This window comes from Oryx dammah, unplaced genomic scaffold (assembly GCF_014754425.2).
Source record: "Oryx dammah isolate SB20612 unplaced genomic scaffold, SCBI_Odam_1.1 HiC_scaffold_2, whole genome shotgun sequence".
Classification (NCBI taxonomy): domain Eukaryota; kingdom Metazoa; phylum Chordata; class Mammalia; order Artiodactyla; family Bovidae; genus Oryx; species Oryx dammah.
The window spans coordinates 183,664,969-183,690,078 of record NW_024070186.1 but is presented as its reverse complement, the minus strand read 5'-3'; the positions used below and the strand labels follow the sequence as shown (position 1 = coordinate 183,690,078).

The window sequence follows — 25,110 nt, the reverse complement described above, 5'->3', positions numbered from 1 at the left end:
GCAGTCAATGCCTGTTTCAGTACTGAAGACAGTAGGTGCATCAAGTATTTAGCATGATGTCATTCACTATGTGACATTACATGAGGCTTCCACTGACTCTAAAACATGCGTCAGGCAGGAAATGCCATTACCATTTCAAAGATGACTAAAACCTGAGGTCCTGAGAAGCTAAGTGACTGGGGTAAGATGACCCAAGAAGTTAATAACTGTCTTTGACTTGAACTCAAATGACCAGGTTCTAAAGCTATCACATGCTTCAGTAGGAGGTTTTAGTGTCAGACAGTTGTTGTTTAGTTGCTAAGTTGTGTCCAGTTCTTTGAGACTCCATGGACTGCAGCCCACCAGGCTCCTCTGTCCATGGGATTTTCCAGGCAAGAGTACTGGAGTGGGTTGCCATTTCCTTCTCCAGGGGATCTTCCCGACCCAGGGATCAAACCCACGTCTCCTGCATTGGCAAGCACATTCTTTACCACTGAGCCACCAGGGAAGCCGGTGTCAGACAGACTTCAGTTCAAACCCCAGTCTGCCACTGAACAGCAGCTGTGTAATCTGGGGTAAGACACGAAGCCGGTATAGAAGGAGAACCAGGTTCACAGGGTTGGGCTGAAGACCAAATGTGCTGATGGCGATAGCACTTAGCATGATGCCTACTACACCAGAACTGCTCAAAAGATGAGAGCTGCAACTACCCCAGGCAGGACTCAGGAGTCCCATCTTACCTGAGCACGATCACCTGGCCCTCGGCCCCCACAGCCACATCTGCCAGGCCATCCCCGCCGAGGTCCTTCACCCCGTGGATGGAGCGTCCAAACCATTGAATTCCTGAGAACATCTGGGTCCCTTCTATCCGCTGAAGTCAAGGAAGAAATTCATGCTAAGCTAGCGGAGAGGATGGGCAGAAGGGTGGGAAGAGCTGGACTGGGGAGCAGGATAGGGGTTTGAAAGCTTCCAGGGGCCTGGGAACGGGTTTTGATTGGCAGGTCGGGATCCTCACCTGACTGGGCCGGGGACTCAACCCCCCTTGCTGCCCATTGAAGATGTACACAGCCCCCTGCTCCTCCAGAGGGGCTCCCACAGCCACATCCGTCAGCTCATCCCCGTTGATGTCTGTCAGGGCAGCGATGGCGGCTCCAAATCGTCCAAGGGGGTAGCCGGTCTCCCCCTGCAGCTCTGAGACCATTTGGAACCCCAGCTGGGAAGGAGCAAGGCGACAGGTTGCACCTCAGTCACTCAGTAAGCTTTCACAGGGTAAGGCACTGGATCTGGAGTGTGTGCCCGCTTCAGTCATGTCCGACACTTTGCAACCCCATGGAACGTAGCCCACCACGCTCCTCTGCCCAGGGGATTCTCCGGCCATGAATACTGGAGTGGGGTGCCATTTCCTTCTCCACTGGACAGGAAGAACACTACAGAAACACTGGGTGTGGTCCTTTCCAGAACTGGAACAGTGCCGTCGCATCAACCTGGGTTCAAGTTCCAGCTCCCGCTTTTTTATTTGGCAGAGTATAATTGCTGGACCACCAGGGAACTCCCCACCCTTGCTGTCGGTATGACTTTGTACCTTTGGAAAGTTGCCCAACTTTGCTGAGCTGCAACATTTCCATTCATAAAGCTCATAGTGTCCCAGAAAGTGATTATGAGACTCAAACGAGGTATCCTACATATAAAAAGTTTGGCACTGGGCCTGGCACACATTTTAGCCACCCCTGCATACTAGCTATTGTTTGTCATTGTTCTAAAGGTCTGATTAACACAGGGTCAGACAGGAAACTTTCAGAATAACTGAGACCTCAGAAAGCCTGGGAGTCTCTCGCACATTCTGTGCTTAGTGTTCTGGTCCCCACCTGTATTTTCTGGTAGATAAACACCCGGCCTCCTCTCTGCTCCCCATAGTACAGGGGGGCTGCAATCAGCAACAGCTCTGTCTCTCCATCTCTGTCCACGTCAACGCCACACAACTCACCACCAAAATAAGAGCCAACCTGCAAGGAGAGGAAAACGTTTGAGGAAGAAATCCAGAGCCACACACCTCCTTCCTCATCAGCTGCACCACATCCATCCTACTCCAAGCCCTCAAATAAAGGTGCAAGTCCCGGATCCTGAGACAAGCTAGGACTTGTAACACCTTGGGCTGCAGCGTTGCAATGCTTGGACCTGCACACATCTCTTTGTATTTTATACAAAGAAATTGTGTGAGACTAAATTTAACTGTGTATGTGCCCGCAGTTAGGTCAAATTCTGGACAAATGATACAAAGAGACCAAAAAAACCTAACTGGGGCCTTTGAAGAGCCTGGAGCAAAAACGGGGGGTTGGGAGCAAAAGCAGAGTAATGCGCATGCCCTCGGCACCCAACACCACCTAAGGAGTGGGCAAACCACCTAAGTCAGCCCTCCCTCATAGAAGGAACCCTACCCTCACCTCACAGAAGGAACAAGTTTGCCCCCTCTTGGGGAGCAAGCCCACAAGGGAACCTGTTGTTCTTGATCTGCCCTGCTGCATCAAGGACCCCAGTAAAGCCACGCCTGAGTTTCTTGTCTGGCCTCTGATCAATTTCAATTGATGAAGGAGGCCAAGTAACAATCCAACTTAGAGCCCATATGAATTTAGACAAGCGGGGTTCTTTTTGTTTGTTTGTTTAGTTGTGGCCCGTGGGCTTAGTTGCTCCACGGCATGTGAGATCTTCCCGGACCAGGGATCGAACCCGTGTCCCCCCGCATTGACAGACGGATTCTAATCCACTGTACCACCAAAGAGTCCAAATTGGGTTCTTAAATTGGCAAGAAAGTGAAAGTGTTATTCGCTCAGTCGTGTCCGACTCTTTGCCACCCCATGAACTGTAGTCTGCCAGGCTCTGCTGTCCTGGGATTTCCCAGGCAAGGATACCAGAGTGGGTAGCCATTACCTTCTCCAAGGGATCTTCTCGACTCAGGGATCGAACCTGGGTCTCCTGCATTGCAGGCAGATTCTTCACCATCTGGGCCACCAGTTCAGTTCAGTTGCTCAATCATGTCCAACTCTGCCACCCCATGGACTGCAGCATGCCAGGCTTCCCTGTCCATCACCAACTCCAGGAGCTCACTCAAACTCATGTCCATTGAGTTGGTGATGCCATCCAACCGTCTCATCCTCTGTCATTCCCTTCTCCTGCCTTCAATCTTTCCCAGCATCAGGGTCTTTTCCAATGAATCAGTTCTTTGCATCAGGTGGCCAAAGTATTGGAGTTTCAGCTTCAGCATCAGTCCTTCCAAAGAACGTTGAGGATTGATTTCCTTTAGGATTGACTGGTTGGATCTCCTTGCGGTCCAAGGGACTCTCAAGAGTTTTCCCCAACACCACAGTTCAAAAGCATCAATTCTTCGGCGCTCAGCTTTCTTTATAGTCCAACTCTCACATCCATACATGACTACTGGAAAAACCATAGCTTAGACTAGATGGACTTTTGTTGGCAAAGTAATGTCTCTGCTTTTTAATATGCTGTCTAGTTTGGTCATAGCTTTTCTTCCAAGGAGCAAATGTCTTTTAATTTCATTGCTGAAGTCACCATCTGCAGTGATTTTGGAGCTCCCATACCCCCCAAAAAAAGTCTCTCATTGTTTCCATTGTTTCCCCATCTATTTGCCATGAAGTGATGGGACCAGATGATCAGCCATCAGGGAAGCCCCTAAATTGGCAAGAGGGGATGACAAAACACCCCAGAGGCTTTGTGGGGAACAAATGTGACAGTGGTTGGCATAGGGCCACCACACAACAGGTGCATGAGTGTTCAGAAGACGACAGAGAGCATGATTAGTATCTGCCAGCCCCTCATCGACTGATGCCACTGCAGCCACGCTCACCTGGATCCCGTCTATTTTCTGGATCTGGCTCCAGGGTCCTCCTCTCTTTGGCTGTTCGAACAGCAGCACCCGCCCGACATGCTGGTATCTGGGGGCTCCAGTGGCCAGCAATGACATGGTCCCTCGGGAGGGCAGCCAGGTCACCGTGTAACCTGAGGAGAGAGAGAGGGAGGGGCTTGGAGTCAGGAACACAAGGGCTGCTGAAAGAAGGTACACCCCAGGGGAAAAGGTGGTGGAGATCCTGGGAAGCTGGGTTAGCAGGAACGATGCACTGAAATCATCAGAAGACCTTCTCCTGAGAAGAGCAGCCAAGTGCTCCGAGGGGTACAAATCCTGGCGCTATGGTCCAAAACTGTATTTCTCAAACCGTGGATAAAACGCATGCACAGACAAAGCAGCCGCGTGCTAAAGGGTAAACATCTTTCCGAGATTCAGTTCACCTGGGGGGTTGTAAAGGAGACTACCTTCTTTTTAAAGAATGAAATAAAATGGGATATATTAGTAAGAAGAAGGCAAAGTTTGCCTGAAGATTAAAAACCGGGCAATAGAGACCTCAAGACTGCCAGCCTGCCCTATGGATTTCATACTTGGCAGCTCTCACACCGCATGACCCAATTTCTTTCTTTTTTTTTTTAAGAAAAAAAAAATATTTATTTTTGGCTGCGCTGCGTCTCAGTTGCAGCAAGCAGGGGCTACTCTCCTGTTGTGGTGCAAGGGTTTCTCACTGTGGTAACTTGTCTGTTTCAGGCACAGGCTCTAGAAGGCTTCAGTGGTTGTGGTGCACGGGCTTGGTTAGCTACCCCACAGCATGTGGAATCTTAGCGAACCTGGGCTAGAACCTGTGTCCACTGCACTGGCAGGCAGATTCTTAACCGGTGGACCACCAGGGAAGTCTCCAGTTTCTTAAAACCAATCTCTTTATAGATAGATAGATGAGAAAAGAGACAAAAAGAATTATGTATCTTTATAAAGATACAGATCTAGATATATCCTGTTGGCTTTGTTTCCTCTGGAGAATGCTGACTGATAATATACATTTGTGTATATTATTCTTTACATATATATGTGTATATATGTAAAGAGAGATAAATCAAAAGTGGCCAATGTTAATAACTGATAAGGTGAAAAGTATATGGGTATTCACTGTACTGTTAACTTTTCTTGAAAGTTTGAAAATTTTTTCATAAAAATTTAATAGAAAAGATTGAAATGAAAAGATTATACAAATCAATCAGCCTGGAGACATAGCCTAATAAAAATACTTAAATGTAAACATAAAGAGCTGGGGTGACAGAGAATGAGATGGTTAGATGGCATCACTGATTCAAAGGACATGAGTCCGAGCAAACTCTGGGAGATGGTGAGGGCCAGGGAAGCTTGGCACACTACAGTCCATGGGGTCCCAAAGAGTCAGACACAACTGAGCAACTGAACAACAAACACAAAGAGTAGTGACTGTACAGCACAGAGAATATAGCCAATATTTCATAATAACCATAAATGGAGCATAATCTATAAAAATTTGAATCACTATCTTGTATATCTGAAACTAATATATTATTGTAAGTCAACCATACCTCAAGGAAAAAAAAAAAAAGGAGGTGACATGAAAATATTTCCTGCTTCAAAGTATCACGGAGGTTATCTTCATACTTCACAGCTTCTGTGGCGAGGTTGCCTGCCCTCTGCTCCTACTGACAAAATGCTGGAGCAAGTACTGCAGGAAATTAGATCAGGGATTGTGTGAGAGCCAAGAGCCAGCTTATAGGAATGCTCTGAAGATGGCTCACTAACCCAACTTGACCTTCTTTGCATATTTTTAAAAATTAATTTGTATTGGAGTATCTACAATGTTGTGTTAGTTTCACATATATAGCAAACTGATTCATATACATATATCCACTCTTTTTTAGATTCTTTTCCCATATAGGCCATTACAGAGTATTCAGTAGAGTTCCCTGGGCTATATACAATATGTACTTCTATTTTATATATAGTAAATGTGCATATATCATTCCTGATCTCTCAGTTTATCTCTTCCCTGCATGACCTTCTTTGCTTAGAGCAATTCAAAGTGAATGAGACAAAGAGATGTCTGAGATTCTATAGCCCAGGAGAGGAATGGTGAAGAGGCCAAACCACTCTCCTTGTTTCTTCATGTATATTCCTGAAGCACAGGGATTAAGAACTTGATCTCTGAAATTAGAGAGACTAGGTTTTAATCCAAGTGTGACTTCTTCCTGGCTGTATAATCTTGAGTAAATTACTCTCTTTTTTCTGAGCCTCAGTTTTCTCATTAAAAAAAAAATGAGACAGTACCAATCTTACAGGGTTGTTTTGAGGATTAAATAAGATCGTGGATGTAAGATGCTTGGCACCATGCTAGTGAAACATAAACTAAGATCTGAAGGACAGTAGCATAGCAGGCAATCAAGAATATATTTACTTCTACATATATATAAACACACACACAGACATCTATGTGTGGGGGTGTGTGTGTGTGTATTGTGGGGTGGGTGCCTAACTAGAGATTCAACTTTGGCATTATTTCTTCTTATTTAGGGAGCCATCTTGCCAACTATTTTCCAGTACAGTTGTCCCTAGGTATCGCAGTGGATTGGTTCTAGGACTTGCCCCAATACCAAAATTCACAGACGCTCAAAATCCTACAATTGGCCCTTGATATCCCTGACTTTCAAATCTGTGGCTTCAACCAACCTTGGATCATAAACATGGAACCTACAGCTGCGGAGAGCCAGCTGGATACTGAAGCACAAAAATCCTCTTTGAAGGCAGCAGTATAGATGCTATAGGGTAAGTGAAGTGGTTACCAACCACAGACCCTGGGTTCCACCTGCTAGCTCTGTGACCCTGAACAAGTTATTTAAAGTCCCCTGGACTTGGGACTTTCCTGGTGGTCCAGTGGTTAAGAATCCACCTTTCAGTGCAGAGGATGTGGGTTCAACCCCTGGTTGGGAAACTAAGTGCCCAGGGGCAACTCCACCCATTTGCTGCAGCTAGTGAGCTTACGTGCTCTAGAGCCCAGGCACCACAGTTCGAGAAAGCCCTCGATCTGTTGAAGACTCAGCGCAGCCAAAATAAATGAATAAATAGTGTCCTGGCCTCAGTTTCTTCATCTGTAAAATAGAGATGATAAAAATACCTACTTACAGTGTTGCTGGGAAGATAAAATGAGATCAAAGAAGTTAATAGGTGTCATGCACTTAGAACAGTTCCTGGTGCATAATACTTGCACAAAAAAAGAATGTATGTGTGCTAAGTCGCTTCAGTCGTGTCTGACTCTTTGCAACCCGTGGACTGTAGCCCACCAGGTTCCTCTGTCCATGGGATTCTCCAGGCAATAATATTGGAGTGGGTTGCTATGCCCACCTCCAGGGGATCTTCCTGAATCAGGGATTGAACCGGCATCTCCTATAGCTCCTGCCTTGCAAGCAGATTCTTTACCACTGAGCCACTGGGGGAAGCCTTCACAAAAAAAGAATACTTGTCCCAAATACTTGTCAAAAAAAGAAAATGAAAAAAATCACTTGGGGCAGTCCCCCTTAGAAGGGTAGATGCATGATGAATAGCACCAATTTTCCCGAAGAAAGTTTTTAACAAGATCTTTGTGTTCTGAGAGTTGAATAATAATAGTCTTTGTGTAATGAGCCCACTCCTAGGCAAGGGTCACAGGTGAGGAAGGGAGGAAGCTGTTGGTTCTAGATCTGTGAGGATGTAGGACCCAGAAGCAGTCCTATCGCAGGGCTCTTGAAGTCAGTTTATGCCTTGAGACTGGTTGAACATGAACTAGAATGGCTATAACCCTGAGTGCAAGGCCAATATTCCTCTGTTCCTGAGACTGGCATCACCTTGGATGAACAGCATCCCCAGGACTGTGCAGGACAAGACATCACGAGGCAGAAAGAAGCAATAACAGTTGTGAGTTGACCAAACGCATTTCCTCTGTGCTTGGCATCTGGTGAACTCTTGAGACTGAATCAATCCTGGAGTTCCTGGACAATTCTGGAAGAAGAAACTTTGCAGAGGAGGGGTTGGTCCACCTATTAATGAGTTAGATTGTTTTAAACTGTACTCAGGGACTTTCCTGGTGGTCCGGTGGTTAAGAATCCACCTGCCAATGCAGGCGATGTGGGTTTGATCCCTGGTCAGAAAAGATCCTACATACCATGGGGCAGCTAAGCCTGTGCACCACAACTACTGAGCCTGAGTGCTCTAGAGCCCAGGCTCTGCAACAAGAGAAGCCACCACAGTAAAGTGTATTCAGGATTTAATGCATCAGTTCAGTCCAGTTCAGTCGCTCAGTCGTGTCCGATTCTTAGCGACCCCATGAATCGCAGCATGCCAGGCCTCCCTGTCCATCACCAACTCCTGGAGTTCACTCAGACTCACGTCCATCGAGTCCGTGATGTCATCCAGCCATCTCATCCTCGGTCGTCCCCTTCTCCTCCTGCCCGCAATCCCTCCCAGCATCAGAGTCTTTTCCAGTGAGTCAACTCTTCGCATGAGGTGGCCAAAGTACTGGAGTTTCAGCTTTAGCATCATTCCTTCCAAAGAAATCCCAGGACTGATCTCCTTCAGAATGGACTGGTTGTATCTCCTTGCAGTCCAAGGGACTCTCAAGAGTCTTTTCCAACACCACAGTTCAAAAGCATCAATTCTTCCGGGCTCAGCCTATTTCACAGTCCAACTCTCACATCTATACATGACTACTGGAAAAACCATAGCCTTGACTAGATGGACCTTAGTCGGCAAAGTAATGTCTCTGCTTTTCAATATGCTCTCCAGGTTGGTCATAACTTTCCTTCCAAGCAGTAAGCGTCTTTTAATTTCATAGGTATGACTGAATGACAACACAGAGAGGTTGGGCTTCCCTTGTGGCTCAGAAGGTAAAGAATCTGCCTGCAATGCAGGAGACTTGGGTTTGATCCCTGGGTCAGGAAGATCCCCTATAGGAGGAAATGGCAACCCACTCCAGTATTCTTGCCTGGAGAATTCCATGGACAGAGAGCCTGGCAGGCTATAGTTCATGGGGTCGCAGAGTCATACACATCTGAGTGACTAACTTAGACACACACACACACACACACACACACACACACAGAAGACTAGGCGGTTTGAATAACATTGGTAGGCTCTGAGCTATAGGGATGGTCTTCAGTTGTCTAGTACCTGGGCCAGGGATGATTTAGGTCAGGGTAGATATTAGCCTGGTGCATGAAAGTTAGATAAAGAACTGATCAGGGAGCAAGCTCTGGATTGGCTGGTTGGCCTATGGAAGGCCTCCTCCCAGGCAAGCAGTTTTCTACCTGTAGAAATTAACTAGTCCTGGGAGGAGCCAGTCTCTCCAGGACTAGCGAGGCCATAACGTGTCAAAGCATCATAAGACACAGAAAATAAAAATGTGATTAATACCTAGGTGAGAGGTTATTAAGGGAAAAATAAAGACTGTCAGGACCATATTTGGGGCTTCCATGGTAGTTCAGGGGTAAAGGATCGGCCTGCCAATGCAGGAGACTCAGATCCCATCTCTGGGTCAGGAAGATCCCCTGGAGGAGGAAGTGGCAAACCACTTTGGTATTCTTGCCTGAGAAATCCCATGGACAGAGCAGCCTGAAGGGCTACAGTCCATGGGGTCAAAGAGTCAGACATGCACCCACACACAAGGGGCTGTTAGAGAAAAATGAAGACTATTATGACCATATTTAAACTGAACTTCTTCATACTGTTGCTTCATTGCTTTCATTATGATTTTGAAAGTCAACATGAGTGATTCTCTGGTTCCCCAACCAGAAAGAACGCAGCAGAAAAAAAAGAAATACTTACCCAAATATCCTGCCCTCGATTCTACTGTCAGTGGTTCATTCCCAACAAATGTGCTGCTCTGCAGGTCTGCCTTCAGGTCGAGAAAGCCCCCAGCCCAGTCCTTGGCTCCAACGGCCCCCACAACGCCACGGCCCTGCCAAGAGCGGCAGAGGAGGGGGATCAGCTTCATTCTCACCACTTTCCTCTGCCGGTTGCCTCAGGCCCGTCACTCACCTCGCTGAGGTCCGCGCTGATCCCACTGGAGGACAGCTCCATGTTGAAGGATGTCAGGTCCTGTTTGCTTGTGCCTGAGGGATGAAGTAGGGAGAATGGGCTGAATCCCAAGGAGCAGTCATGCTCAGGAAAGGACTGAGAAAAAAATCACACAGCATCTGCCCATAGGCAAGGTAGAAAGAGCATGAACTTTTTGGGGGGCTGCATCACACAGTTTATGGGATTTTAGTTCCCCCACCAGGGATCAACCCTGGGGCCCTAGCAGGGAGGGCACCAAGTCCTAAACACTGGACCACCAGGGAATTCCCAAGAGCATGGACTTTAGAGTCAGACGGGGAAGCCACTTATGCCCTGAGTGTCCCCTGAGTCTCCATGGGACCCAAATGTGGATATTCTGTTATCCAACTCAGCACATCTAAGAGGCAGCTCTTGATTTCTGTTTCTCCTCAGGCTTCCCCTCTTCAATGAATGCCACTCCCATCCACCTAGTGACTCATGCTAAAAGCCAGGAATCAACCTTGATTCTTCCCTTTTCCTTCGTTCTGTTTAATTTCTTTTTGACCATGCCTCAAGGCACGTGGGATCTTAGTTCCCTGACCAGGCATGGAACCCACATCCCCTGCAGTGGAAGCACAGAGCCCTTACTACTGGACTGCCAGGGAACCCCCTTGGACTTCATTTTTTCCTTTTTCTATGCCTTTTTCCACAGAGCAAGTTAATTCTTTTTTTGAGAAATGTGTATCAGATCCCATCTTTCACTTTCTTAAAGACTTCACAACTTCGCATTGGTCTGAAGACTAAAATTCAAACTCCTTAGGAGGAACTGGGAGGCCCTGCCTTCCTCTCCAGCCTTTTCTCTCCCTTAGGCCCCACATTCATTACACCGACCTTTTCCCCTGCTCCTCCATGTCCATCCCTGCCCCATCTCTGGGCCTTTGCACTTGACCTTATCTCTGACTATAATCCTCTTTGTCCACTCTCCTCCCATAACTGTCTGATTCTCATCTTTCATGCCTCAGCTCAAAAGTCATCTCTGAATGAATTTTATCTCAATTAAAAAAAAAAAAAAGCATCTCATGAGAGTTCCCTGGTGGCTTAGTGGTTAGGATTCCAGGCTTTCACTCTGCGACCTGAGTCCAACCTCTGGTCGAGGAACTGAGAATCCAAAAGCCGGTCGGTGTGGCCACAAAAAAAATCTGCATCTCAGAAAGGCCTTTCTTAAAAAGCTTCCTTAACATGGCTTCTTCCAGTTAAATCTGTATTATCTCTTTATTCATTTACTTTACAGTACCTATCACAATCTTGAAACATCCTGCTTCAATCCAGTTGCTCAGTTGTGTCCAATTCTTTGTGACCCCATGGACTGTAGCACGCCAGGCTTTCCTGTCCATCACCAACTCCTGGAGCTTGCTCAAACTCATGTCCATAGAGTCGGTGATGCCATCCAGCCATCTCATCCTCTGTCATCCCCTTCTCCTCCTGCCTTTAATTTTCCCAGCATCAGGGTCTTTTCAAACGAGTCAGTTCTTCAAATCAGGTGGCCAAAGTATTGGAGTTTCAACTTCAGCATCAGTCCTTCCAATGAATATCCAGGACTGATTTCCTTTAGGATGGACTTGTTTGATCTCCTTGCAGTCCAAGGGACTCTCAAGAGTCTTCTCTAACACCACAGTTCAAAAGCATCAACTCTTTAGCACTCAGCTTTCTTTATATCCAACTCTCACATCCATACATGACTACTGCAAAAACCATAGCTTTGACTAGATAGACCTTTGTAGGCAAGTAATGTCTCTGCTTTGCAATATGCTGTCTAGTTTGGTCATAGCTTTTCTTCCAAGGAGCAAGCGTCTTTTAATTTCATGGCTGAAGTCACCAACAGCAGTGATTTTGGAGCCCTCCAAAATAAAGTCTCTCTCTGTTTCCACTGTTTTCCTGTCTTACTATCTTTCTTTGTATTTATTTGGTTTTGGCTGTGCTGGGTCTTGGCTTTCTCTAGTTACCATGAATGGGCTTCTCATTACAGTGGCCTCTTCTGTTACAGAGCACAGGCTCTAGAGTGCTTGGACTCCATGGGTGCAGCACCTGTGGGATCCTATTGGATGAGGGATCGGATGCATGTCCCCGGCATTGGCAGGAGGACTTTCAACCACTGGACCAGCAGGAAAGCCCCTTATCTTTCCTTATTCAACCTGAACGTGAGTTCTATGTTGACACTATCCCTGAGAGTCTGATTCACAGTGCCTGCTCCATGGTTGCTGCCAGCATTAATCAATAAAATGAAAATAATTACCACCAGCCTGGCAAGGATACTAAGAAGAATGGATTCAATGATATAGATAAAGGGCCTGTGACCTGTAAGTTTGTAAGAACCATAGCCATTTTCATGAAGATGTGTTCATTCACTGAAGAAATATTTACAGTCACTAAATACTTGGTGCCAGGAATACAGTGGTGGAAAAGCAAGCACAATGCTTACTGAGATAGACATCTCAGTATAGTGTGGGAGACAGACATCTAATAGAGAGTTCTTTCTCTTTTTCAATTTTTTTCAGTCCAAGTTTTTGTTTGTTTTAGATTTTTATTTATTTATTTGGCTGCACCAGGTCTTAGCTATGGCATGCAAACTCTCAGCTGCAGCATGAAGAAGTGAAATCGCTCGGTCGTGTCTGACTCTTTGCGACCCAATGGACTGTAGCCTACCAGGCTCCTCTGTCCATGGGATTTTCCAGGCAATAGCACTGAGTGGATTGCCATTTCTTTTTCCAGGGGATCTTCCCGACCCAGGGATGGAACCCGGGTCTCCTGCATTGTAGACAGACGCTTAACCGTCTGAGCCACCAGCTGCAGCATATTCCCTGATTAAACCTGGGCCCCCTGCATTGGAGGCACAGAGTTTAAGCCACTGGACCCCCAGGGAAGTTCCTATTTGTTTGTTTTTTAATTGAAGTATGGCTGATGTACTTTCTCCAGTGATTTTCCAATGTATTCTTTTTTTTAATTTAATGTATTTATTTATTTTTGGCTGTGCTGGGTCTTCATTGCTGTGCAGGCTTTCTCTAGTTTTGATGCTTCTCACTGCAGTGGCTTCTCTTGTTGCAAAGCTTGGGCTCTTGGGCGCTTAGGTTTCAGTAGTTGTGGCTGCCAGGCTCTAGAGCACTGGTTCAATAATTGTGGTGCATGGGCTTAGTTGCTCTGTGGTATGTGGGATCTTCCCAGACCAGGGATCAAACCTGTCTCCTGCATTGGCAAGCAGATTCTTTACCACTGAGCCATCAGGAAAGCCCTGAATATATTCGTGACTCCATGGCTAGAATTAACAAACTTGAACTTCCCTGACCAGACATCAAACTTATGCCTCCTGCAGTGGAAGCTCGGGGTCTTAAGCACTGGACCCCCTAGGGAAATCCTAATAGAGTTCTAATACAATGTATATCACAGCGGTGTGATGGGAAACAAAAACAGTGGTTAAAGCAGCACACAGGATCCCAGACTTGGGATCAACAAGGAAGTATCAGAGAGGATGACCTCTAAACTGTGATCTGAAGGATGAGTAAGGGCTGGGAGGATAGAGGATAAGATCTATGACTTACTTAGAGCCTACAAGCTACCAAGCACTTTCTAAACAGTCATTAAGGCTTGAACTGTGTACCTTAAAGAAAATATATTGAAGTCTTAACCCCTTGTACCTCAGAACGTGACCATATTTGAAAACAGGGTCTTTACAGAGGTAATCAAGTTAACAACTTACTGACCAGAGTCATGGTTATACGTCTTTTGTTACTCGGATGTTATCGACAGGAGTGTTTCAATATTCCCTTACATAACAAATTGCCAGCCACAGGCATTAGCTTATGATGTGTTTAAACGAGGTCATTAGGGTGGGCCCTGATCCGATATGACTGGTGTCCTTATTAAAGGGGCAATTTGGACACAGAAGGACAGACACGCAGAAAAGATAATGGCAGACACATAGGGAAAAGACAGCCAGACGACCAGAATGATGCAGCTGGAATGCCAAGGAATGTTAGCAAACGCTGAAGTTAGAAGGGAGGGAGGGACTTCCCTGCTGGTCCAGTGGCTAAGACTCCACATTCCCAATGCAAGGGGACTGGGTCAGGGGACTAGATCCCACATGTTGCAACTAAAGATCCTGTGTGCCCCGATGAAGATCAGAGATACTGTGTGCCTCGACTAAGACCCAGCACAGCCAAATTAATTAATTATTCAACTTTTTTTTTTTTTAAAGACGCAGGGAAGGATTCTCTCCAAAACCATCCCAAGGAGCATGGCCTTGTCAAGCTTTTGAGTATTGATTTCTAGGCTCCAGAACTGTAAGACAACCCACTTCTCTTGCTTTAAGCCCCCTCATATTTGGTACTTTGTTACAGTAGCCCTAGGAAATGAATACAGTGGTCAAACCTTACCACCTTCTGAGATAGCTATTACTATTCTCGTTTGACAGAGCAACGAGCCTCAGAGAGGGAAAGTGACCTGCCTGAGGTCACACAACACAGGCAGAGTTAATTTTGCTTGGTCCCATTATACATAACACATTGCCTGTTCACATGATGTGAACACCAAGGCTGTGTCCTAAGCGAAGGGGCTTCCTGGGGAAATCACGTACCTTTCAGCAGACTAGGCTGCTTGGGGAAATACTCTCCTGTCTGACAACTACAACCAAACCTTCTCTTATTCTGGGGCAAGAAAGAGGGCCTATGGGCTCCTTGCACTCAGCCCCTCCCTGCTTGCTCTCAAATAATTTGAAGCCCAGGTTAAATGACAGCGAGGGAGCTGAGTTATGGAAACAATTATAGTCATTCTACAGGACACAGCTGACACCAATAAGATATAGGTCAGCTCGGAGCCCCATCCTGGACCAGGCCGAGCTTCAATAGGAAGACAGAACTTCAGAGGAAAATAGAGGCTGCTCCTATATCACCCTCCCCTAAGTTCCTACCTGAGGTCTTTCATCCCGAGAACTCTTAGCAGAGTGACACATGCTTTGTAAGCGCTCGTGATTATTATTCCGAATGCCTCAAATCTAACATCCTAGGTGAGGTTCTTTATATCCCCCAAACCCTCTCTCCCAGGGCCTGCCACTCACCCTCAATGACATAAATCTTTTTTTGCAGCTCGGTGAATAGATCTTTCAGCTTCTCAAATGTGTCCAGGATCTTTACAAACTCCTCCACGGGTTTGGAGGCAAACTGATGGAGCGCCTCCTGACTTTCTTTGGTCTTAAAATTCTTTCCAATCTGGAAGAAATGAAGAGTGAAGAGCTGGCATCTCCAAACTTGCAGAACAATTTCCTACTATTTTTACAAGACCCTGGCCCCAGGGAGAGAGGGAGTGGGGTTCAAGAATAGGAGAGGGAATGAGGGTCCTAAGGAGTAGCAGGGACCTGGGGCCTGTACCCCAATGATGTAGCGGACGATGTCTTTGGCTGCATCAATGTTCTGTTCGTCGGTGGCTTCCCCATCAGTGATGATGATAAGCACTTTCGTGGCATCTGGGCGGGCTCCCAGCTCTTGCCGGAACACTTTTTTCCTGTATCCAGGAAGAGGGGGATGTAAGAGACTCCCCGCCAGATCCTCTGAGGCTCTGCCTCACCATGCTCATTAAGTCACTGTCCAGCTAATGATGACAAATCCCTCTTCACAATTACCAGGCAGCTATTTCCAGCCCTCAAAAGCTCTCTTCTGAGCCTCCTTCCTCAGCCCAGGTCGCCATATCTCTCCTTCTGGACCAGTGGTCTTCAACGGAATTCTAGATAGCCACGAGGTAGTCCCAGAGACCGTGGGCAATGAGGGGAGACTCTGGGCTTCCTACTCTCCATTTCAACCACATGGCAACTACACTTCAATCAGTTAGATATGCTGGTGATCTAGGTGAGATTCCAGTGGAAGGATGGGTTCCATAGCCAAAGAAAACTGGAAAGGCATTCTTCTAGAGAAAGCTCATTCAACACCACCTCTGCCTCCCCAACCATCTCCAGGCTGCCTGTACATCTCTGCAACAGCAAGTTTCCTAGGGAATCAAAGAGACTTGTTTCCACATCAATTTCCCCCACAAATCATGAGCTCCCTGAGGAAAGAGCCATGTTTGATTTGCTGCTGTATCTCTGGGTCCTGACTCGAGTAGGTGCTCAGTCATGTGACAGAAGAGAAAGAGGGGAGGACTAAATTCTGGACAGGTCCAGGCTGCAAATTCCTGCCCTGCCCACAGCCTCCTTCTGAAGCAAGACGGGCTGCCTACCACTTCCCCTGGGACAGCCACTCTTTCTGAACCATCCTTCTCTCCTCACCCCACAGCTAACCAACTGCTGCTGCTAAGTCACTTCAGTTGTGTCCGACTCTGTGTGACCCCATAGACGGCAGCCCACCAGGCTCCCCCGTCCCTGGGATTCTCCTGGCAAGAACACTGGAGTGGGTTGCCATTTCCTTCTCCAATGCATGAAAGTGAAAAGTGAAAGTGAAGTCACTCAGTTGTGTCCAACCCTCAGCGACCCCATGGACTGTAACCCACCAGGCTCCTCCCTCCATGGGATTTTCCAGGCAGGAGTACTGGAGTGGGGTGCCATTGCCTTCTCTACAGCTAACCAAAGATGGACAATTTATCCAAGAGTGGCCATCCCACCATCCCTGACTTAGGGCATGATCTGCTTTGGGCACAGAAGCTGAAAGTCACCTGGAGAGGCCACAGTGTGAGGTGAAGAGATAGGAGAGCTATTAACACTTGGAAGCTGCCAAGGACAGAAGAATCTGATGGGTGGGCCGGGTCAAAACCACTTGCTGCCAATATCTCTGGTTCTATCTCGGATGCAAATGTTTCCCTAGCTTCCATCCACCTGAACACAGTTTATCATGGATCCTGTTCAAGGATTCCCACCCTGGCTTAAGCCACCATCGTCTCTCTTCTAGATTGTTCAATAGCCCGCAAACTGGCCTCCCTGCTTCCACCCTTGCCCTTCCCACAGTCTGATCACAACTCTGTAGCTGGAGGGATCCTTTTAAAAACATAAGTCAGATTATCACTCTCTGTCCAAAATCACCAATGAGAGACTTCCCTGGTGGTCAGGTGGCCTATACTCTACGCTCCCAGTGCAGGGGGCCCAGGTTTGATCCCTGGTCAGGGAACTAGATCCCACATGCAGAAACTAAGACCCGACACAGCCTAAAATAAATAAATAAATAATTTAAAAAAAAAAAAAAAAGGTTGTGAGAGTGACATTGAAACATATACATTACTATATGTAAGACAAATAGCTACTAGGAAGTTGCTGTTTAACTCAGGGAGCTCAGCCTGTTGCTCTGTGAGGACCTAGAGAGGTGGGATGAGGTGGAGGGTGGGAGACTTATGGTTGATTCACGTTGCTGTATGGCAGGAACCAACATGACATTGTGAAGCAATTATTATTCAACTAAAAATAAATCAATGAAAGGAGTGAACTAAAATTGCTCCACTTGAATTCTTACAATAACCTGTCCCTTGCTAGATCTACCTATCGAGTTCCTACACCTTGCAACCTGAAGAAGCTAGTAATACCCAGGACAACCAATGGATGGGATCTTTCACAAAAGGGAACTCACGCAACGTAGTTGATGGCACCAAAGGTGTTGGTCAACAAACGCATGTGTTTGACTCCAGCCAACAGAGCGTCAGGGTCCTTCTGTCTATTGTAATCCAAGAAAGTAAATTCTGTTTTGAAACCTGTAGAAAACTGAACAGCCGCAAACTAGAAAAAAGAAGGAAGACATGAAACTCTTTATACAGCCCTTCCCACTTGTCTGCTCCAATCTCAACTTCTTATCCAAACCTGGGCAACCCAACTCCACATTCCTGCCTCAAATCATTCTTTTGAAAATGAGGCTATATAAAAAAAGAAGAAGGAAATGAGGTCGTATATAAACAAACACAGAAATAAATACATTTCAAATCCCTTATAGAATGCTGTCTGCTGGGCTCTGGTTCTCTGGGTTTGCCTACCTCACCAACAGAGATGGTTCCTAGCAGCCATATTCATATATTCATACTGCTGAGTATGAATATGACCCTGCTAAATTGGGTACAACTGGCTGGGCCAAAGTTGGCCACTGGACTGAGGTGAGGCCAGTCAAAATCTTTCCTGTGTGAAATTGGAATTTACAGAGGGAGGGGTTGCTTGAGAAGATGATTTAAAAAATTAAAAAAAAAAAAACCAACAGCCCTCCTGCAACTTGAACATGTGAACTTGGGCACTTTCCACCAGCCCATGTGATCTAAAGAAGCTGAGAGCCAGTCTGCAGAGAGAAACAGAAAGAAAGAGAAGAGGGAAGCAAGAGCAAAAAAGAAAGAGAAATACGAATTAGGGAGAATTCTGGAAGCAAAGGTCCAGTAACAGTCATGCCCTTAGGTTATAGAGACACATTGTATTAATACTAGATTTTCCCTTTATGCCTTTAGGTAGCTATTGCCTACCACCAGGAATCCTAACTACTATATTTACCTGGTAGGAAGAGTTGCTGAGTTTCTTCATCACATCCTTCATGAAGTCCACAATTTTCTCAAATTCATCTTGCTGCAAGCTCATTGAGCCATCAAACAGAAATACCAAGTCTACGTTGCCCTTTATACATTCTACAGAGGTCAGACACAGAGGGACTTGGTAAAGGGTCTCCAGGGGTTGGCCTCCCCATGCTTGTTCCCATGAAAGGGCAACCACTTGGAGGTATTGCTCCCCACTGGGCCCCCCACTCCTTACCCTGATAACCAGGGTGCCCTTGTAGCACGGGACCCCTCAGATTCTCGTGGATGAGGTAACAGAGACCACTTAGATAGATGTTCTGGTCACATGTTCGAGACAGCCCAGGATCACAGGCCTGAAGGAAGCAAAGAGTTTCAAAAAGGTTGAGGCAGGCTTCCCTGGTGGCTCCATGTGGTAAAGAATCTGCTAGCCAACGCAGGAGACATGGGTTCGATCCCTGATCCCGGGAGACCTCACATGCCTCAGACTAACTAAGCCATGTGCCACAACAATTGAGCCTTTGTTCTAGAGCCCAGAAGCCGAAACTACTGAGGGCCATGTGTTCTAGAGCCTGTACTCTGCAACAAGAAAAGGTGCTGCAATGAAAAGCCTGTATACTACAACTGCAGAGTAGCCCACTCAGCAATGAGGACTCAGCCCAGCAAAAAAAAATAATAATAATAATTAATTAAATTATTTAAAAATGAAACGGGTTGGGGCTTCCTCTTGCTGTGTGTCTTTTGTGCATCATCAACCAAGAACAAAAACCTTCATCACATCCTCCATGAAGTCCATAATTTTCTGAAATTCATCTTGCAAGCTCCTTGAGCCAGAATAGAAATACCAAGTCTACGTTGCCCTTAGGCATCATTATCCCTTGACTCTCATTCCTTATATCCAACTGGTTACCAAGGCAAGGTAATTCAGCCTCCAGGTCTTTTGTATCAGTCTCTTCATCCTTACTACCAATGCTATACCCCAATGGATGCTTGCTGCCTCCAAGATGAAATCTAAACTCCTTAGTTTGGCATTCATATTGTTTACAGTGGGCACTATTGTACATTTCCAGGCCCATCTGCTTCTATTCCCAATGACACATTCTGCGTTTACACCAAATCAAATGACTATTCCTAGAATCTTCAATGCTGCTTCCTTTTTGATGACTATCTTTCCTGCCAGACTGTAATTTTGAAAGGTCTGGATCATGATCTTTGTATCTCATTTCCTTTTCCCACATCAGAACCCAGTACAGTGCCTGGTGTGTAATCATAGCTAAGTAACCAAACTCCAATTAAATACCGGATAAATATTGGGTTGGCCAAAATGTTTGTTTGGGTTTTTCCATACTGAACCCAAAGGAACTTTTCAGCCAACCCTTTATTTCACTCACTTAACCTTCTGTCTCTCATACACCTGGGTCAGGATACTGCTGAGATGAATTGGGAAGAACAATGGACTCCGGCTCAGATAGCAATCTGATTCAAATCCCGGCTCTACCTCCTTAAAACTGTGTGATCTTGACAAAGGCTTTGAACCCCTTGGGTCCTGTTTCTTCCTGTGTAAAATGTGTCTACTGATCCCTATCTCACCTCTGTCCTAAGGATTAGAAGAGATAATGCAGGGTTTCTCAAGCTTTAGGCATTTGTGTATGAATTCACAATTTCTGCCATATGGGCATATCACACATACTATTATTTATTTAATATTTCATTTAATTAAGATTTATTTTTTTAAAAAATTGAAGTACAGTTGATTTACAATGTTGTGTTAGTTTCTAGAGTACAGCAAAGTGATTTAGTTACATATATATATATGTACATTCTTTTTCATATTCTTTTCCATTATGGCTTATGACAAGATATTGAATAAAGTTCCTTGTGTTATATAATAGGACATTGTTGGGAGAGAAGGGATAGGGGACGAAAGGATTGGGAGTTTGAGATTAGCAAATGCAAACTATTAAATATAGTTATCCTATATAATGTATATTATACATAGGATAAACAGCAAGGTCCTACTGTATAACACAGGGAACTATATCCAATATCTTGTCATAAGCCATAATGGAAAAGATTATGAAAAAAACATATGTATAACTGAGTCACTATGTTGTACGGCACAAATTAACACAACATTGTAAATCAACTAGACTTTAACAGAATTAAAAAAGACAAACCCAGGACTTTGTTGCTTAAAATCAACTCCGGGCATCGGGTCTCAAGGTCTTAAGGGACCAAAGGGGGTAAGAAAAGGGATAGGGGGCTTCTCCCTGTACAGCCTCTGAACCCCAATTGTGAATACAATGTAGCAATTTCGCTGGCCCCGCGCTCCCCTCCCTGTCCACTTCTGAAACTTTCGTTCCTAATGACAAAGTGGCTATGTGCAATGGATATAAATGTATTATTGTGAGTCTCTTGGTTCAATAATAATGGGTTCATTTTTAATTTATTTATGCTGTAAGTTATTTTGCTTCCTTCTCCTGGACCTACTTCCAGTCCCATTTTGCATTCCCTCTTGGGTTTTTGCTTTGTCTAAAAAAAACAAATTTACTTTTTAAAACTTTAGCCTCATCCTAAGCAATGCAATCCAAGAAATCATGAATTTGAGGGACTTGTATTTTTTTTCTAATAAACCATTAAATCAATGTATAACTATTAAAATGTTAAAGTGGTGTACCACCATAGTCATCTTGTGTATGAATGGTCACAGATATTTCGCATTTGGGAAAAAAAAAAAAACTGAGGTAGCTAAGGTCTTAAAAAGAGCTGATAGTTGGGTCTCAATAAATGCTAACTGAATCCAAATCTCTCTGGTGCCTTTACTCTTCCATAGGATCCTTTTTTAAAAATGGAGTATATTTGCTTTACAATGTTATGTTAATTTCTGCTGTACAACGAAGTGTACGTATAGTGCCAGCTATACGTATACATGGACCTCTTGGACTTCCCACTTGGGCCCTTGGCCCTCCCTCCCACTCCCTTCATCTTACCCCTCTAGGTCATCACAGAGCACTGAGTTTAACTCCCTGTGCTATGCAAAAGCTTCCCATTAGCTATCTATCTTACACATGACAGTATATATGTGTCCATTCTAATCTCCCAATTCGTCCCACCCTCCCCTCTCCAACTGTGTCCGCACATCCATTCTCTCCGTCTGTGTCTCTATTTCTGACCTGCAAATGGGTTCATTTATATCACTTCTCTAGATTCCACATACATATGTTAATATATGATATTTGTTTTTCTCTTTCTGATTTACTTCACTCTGCATGCAGACTCCAGGTCCATCCACATCTCTACAAATGACCCAATTTCGTTCCTTCTTATGGCTAAGTAATACTCCATTGTATGGTTTCCCCAGTGGCTCAATGGTAAAGAATCCACCTGCAATGCAGGAGACTTGGGTTTGGTCCCTGGATCAGGAAGATCCCCTGGAAAAAGAAACGGCAACCCACTCCAGTATTCTTGCCTGGAGAATCCCATAAACAGAGGAGCCTGGTGGGGTACAGTCCATGGGGTCGCAAAGAGTTAGACACGACTTAGAGACTAAACAACAGCAATATTCCACTGTATATATGCATCACATTTTCTTCATCTGTATAGGCTCTTTAATTCACTTTTTTCTTTCTTTTGTCTCCCTTTCCTAGCAAAAGTTTCATAGGTACTGATATCACACTATACAAAAATCTTACCAAAAGGTTGCCACTTGTGGGGTCTGTTGCCAAGGTCATTCCCAAGTACTTGGAGGTATAGCGGGAACCTGTGGGCACCAGAAGATTCACCTGGAGAAACTTAGGCAACCCAGGTGTGATGGGGCCAGCCTCGACTTCCTGAGCATATTCCTCCCAAACCAGTTACTCACTCAGTGTGACTGGCAGGCAGTCTCCAGCTTCTGGCTGGCATTGATACAGGTTTCCCATCCTGTTCCCTTCATTTGGAGCTCCCACAACAACCCTGATGAGAAATTCCACCTGTGAGATGGAGTTGCCCAGGTCTTTACCCCACCACTCTGACCTATTAAGGGGGTTCAGCTCTCCCAAAAGGTTTCTGGAAGCAATTCAGCCACTCCCTATCTGGGTGGATGCTAAGCTCCCATCTCTTCCTTATTGGATCCCAGAAAAATAATCCAATATGCCAGAATTCTAGAAAGTTAAGGATCTTTTCCATTGACAGTACAGAAAAACAGGCCAAGAGAATGATCTGCCAGAATGTGACACTGTGGTTTCATTCAATCAGCAATCAATTCAAAAGTCACATATGGCTTACCTGCTATGTGCTATATACTAGGGATGGAGAGGGGATTTGAGAGAGAAACAAAATCTCTGCCTTAAAGGAGTTCACTAGTTCATAGTTTGGGAGAGAGTCTGGAATTGAGAAAGTGTGGCAAAGCGTTTTAGGGGTTGTCATATGTATCCCCTTCTATGAGGCACTTATAGGGCTTTTTTTTTTTCACACCGCAATGTGGGATCTTAGTTCCCCAACCAGGGATTGAACCCTGCCCCTGAAGTGGAAGCCTGGGGTCCTAATCACTGGACCACCAGGGAAGTTCTGGGGCCCTTTAACAATGGATAGTTCTCATCCTAATATCAGATGGCCTTGCTTGGATCCCACCACGGACTCCTCGAAACAGGAAGGTCCTGGCCAGGGCAGAGAGGGCCTGTGGCATCAGCTCACCTGTTTCCCACTTGCAGAACGCGGTACCCAAAATGCCTCCCGGCAAGTGGGAAGGAGAAGTTTTGCACATGTCGCACATCCAGGTTGTAGCTCCAGGCTGGGGCTGAGAGACAAAAAGCAGGTCAGCCACTTCCGACCAGGGACTCCTCCTTACCTCACAAGCCCCCACAGTGGCAGGCGCTGATTGGCCGCCAACCACACGCTCCTAGTGTGGTCAAGCCACCCACACCTGGGGCAGGACCAGAAGCTGCCCTCCAACCTCTCCTGGGGGCCTGGACTGCAGGACATATGGAAGCAGTGATTCCTATTACCCAGAGCTCTAAAGGCACACAACTTCCGACTGGCCTCTCAGCAAAGGAAGGATGAGAAGACGGTGGCGCCTAAGGGAGGAGCAATCTGAAGGGGCCCCCGTGGCAATGGGAATGCCTCAAGGGTTTGCATCTCCTCACACACCCACTTCTCCCCGGGACATGGGGCCCAGTCGCCCTGAAAACTCAGATCATTAGCCTCAGCCTTCCTCCCTGTGAAAGTTGGAGATCCCCTGACTCTGTGAGGCTGCCTCCTTGCTCAGGTAACGCTCCCTAACTTCCCCTACCCCCATGGACCAGTCTCTGCCATAACTGTTAGACCTCAAATTCCCCTATCACCTCCCCAACCTTAGTGATCCTTGGTGTCATCTGAAAGGCCCCAAACTGTCTTCTTTCAGCCCGGCTTTCCTTACAGGTCTTGGGCTTATTTCACACAACTTAAGATGTCAGAGATGCAGGCCTCGTTTATTCAGATGAAGAAACTGAGCCCCAGAAAGAGGGAAGGGACTTGTCCAAGATGACAATGAGAGGTAGAACCAAGCATAGAACCAGATCCTAGGCCAGATCTATGTGTACATTAACCATTCCCCGCAGAAAGCATGGCACCCCACCCCAGTGTTCTTGCCTGGAGAATCCCATGGACAGAGGAGCCTGGTGGGCTACAGTCCATAGGGTCACACAAAAGTCCAAAAGTGAAGTGTCTAAGTTGTGTCTGACTCTTTGTGACCCCATGGGCTGTAACCTACCAGTCTCCTCTGTCCATGGGATTTTCCAGGCAAGAGTGCTGGAGTGGGTTGCCATTTCCTTCTCCAAGTTTCGCACAAAGTTGGACACAATTGAAGCGACTTAGCACGCAGGCACATCCCCTTTCTAAGGGCCCCCTCCCCCATCTCTCACTGTTGTGACCTTTTTCTCCCTCTTTTGCCTGAAAAGACCTTCAGATCCTGCCTGTAGTTTGTTTGTCTGACTTTCTTTGTTTTCCTTCCCCTCTCTCCAGGATTCCCCAGCCCCCCGCATTACCTATGGCCCATGCCACCCTTAAATCAGCTGCTCATTTACTCCGTTCTAAGTTCTACAAAGACCTGCTGCTTCCCTCAGCACAGAGGCATGACCCTTCCCCTCCCCATCTCCCTTGCCTACCAAAGACAAAAGGCCCAGACAGCAGGAAACTCATCACGATGGTGCAGGAATTCATCTTTCAAGCCGGCTGGAGGGAGCCACCCCAGGTAGAGTCTCAGAGGGCTCTTGGGATTTACTGGCGACCGGACTGGGTGAAAGAGGGAAATGATAAATCCCCAGGGCGTCTTGCAGTGGAACTTTCTCACAGAGGCGCCAGGCTGGTGACAGAATCCGGGGGAGAGAGGGTTGTGCCTAGGGAGGTTGTGAAACCGCATGCATGGGGTTTGGAGAGGAAGTGTTCAGCAGGTTAGACACTTCCTGTGCCTCTTACATTTTTATATTATCCTGGGGAAGACAGCACAGTCGTGCTGCCCAACAGCTGCGGTGTCTCAGTCCTTCACCAACACAAGGACTTAAGATTCATTAACACTCAGGGGAAGACTGGTCAGATGAACTGTGGTACAACCGTCACAGAATGCTATGTAGCCACCAAAAAGGAAGGAAAGAAAAAAATAAGATGGGTGTGGGGGAAAAAGGATGAGATAGCTTTCCCTTGACATTGAAAGATGCCCGTAATATACTCACTGTTGAAGAAAAAAAAAAGCAAGTTAC

General features: G+C 46.0%; 1 protein-coding gene across 3 annotated transcripts in view; it reads right to left on the bottom strand.

Annotated features, from left to right (window-relative positions):
• Positions 1-24,741, bottom strand: part of ITGAL (integrin subunit alpha L) — a 42,711-nt gene extending 17,970 nt beyond the window's left edge. For all 3 annotated transcript variants that reach the window (XM_040258467.1, XM_040258456.1, XM_040258475.1), the window contains exons 1-15: positions 24,520-24,741; positions 23,072-23,174; positions 22,260-22,351; positions 22,090-22,157; positions 18,636-18,753; positions 18,381-18,511; positions 17,485-17,630; positions 15,310-15,442; positions 15,000-15,150; positions 9,896-9,969; positions 9,683-9,815; positions 3,839-3,990; positions 1,845-1,982; positions 995-1,192; positions 720-850 (exon numbers count right to left, since the gene is read on the bottom strand). In XM_040258467.1, coding sequence (XP_040114401.1) covers positions 720-850; positions 995-1,192; positions 1,845-1,982; positions 3,839-3,990; positions 9,683-9,815; positions 9,896-9,969; positions 15,000-15,150; positions 15,310-15,442; positions 17,485-17,630; positions 18,381-18,511; positions 18,636-18,753; positions 22,090-22,157; positions 22,260-22,351; positions 23,072-23,174; positions 24,520-24,574 — 1,823 coding nt within the window. In that variant the 5' untranslated portion in view covers positions 24,575-24,741. The remainder of the gene's footprint in view (positions 1-719; positions 851-994; positions 1,193-1,844; positions 1,983-3,838; positions 3,991-9,682; positions 9,816-9,895; positions 9,970-14,999; positions 15,151-15,309; positions 15,443-17,484; positions 17,631-18,380; positions 18,512-18,635; positions 18,754-22,089; positions 22,158-22,259; positions 22,352-23,071; positions 23,175-24,519) is intronic.
• Positions 24,742-25,110: the final 369 nt, after the last annotated feature.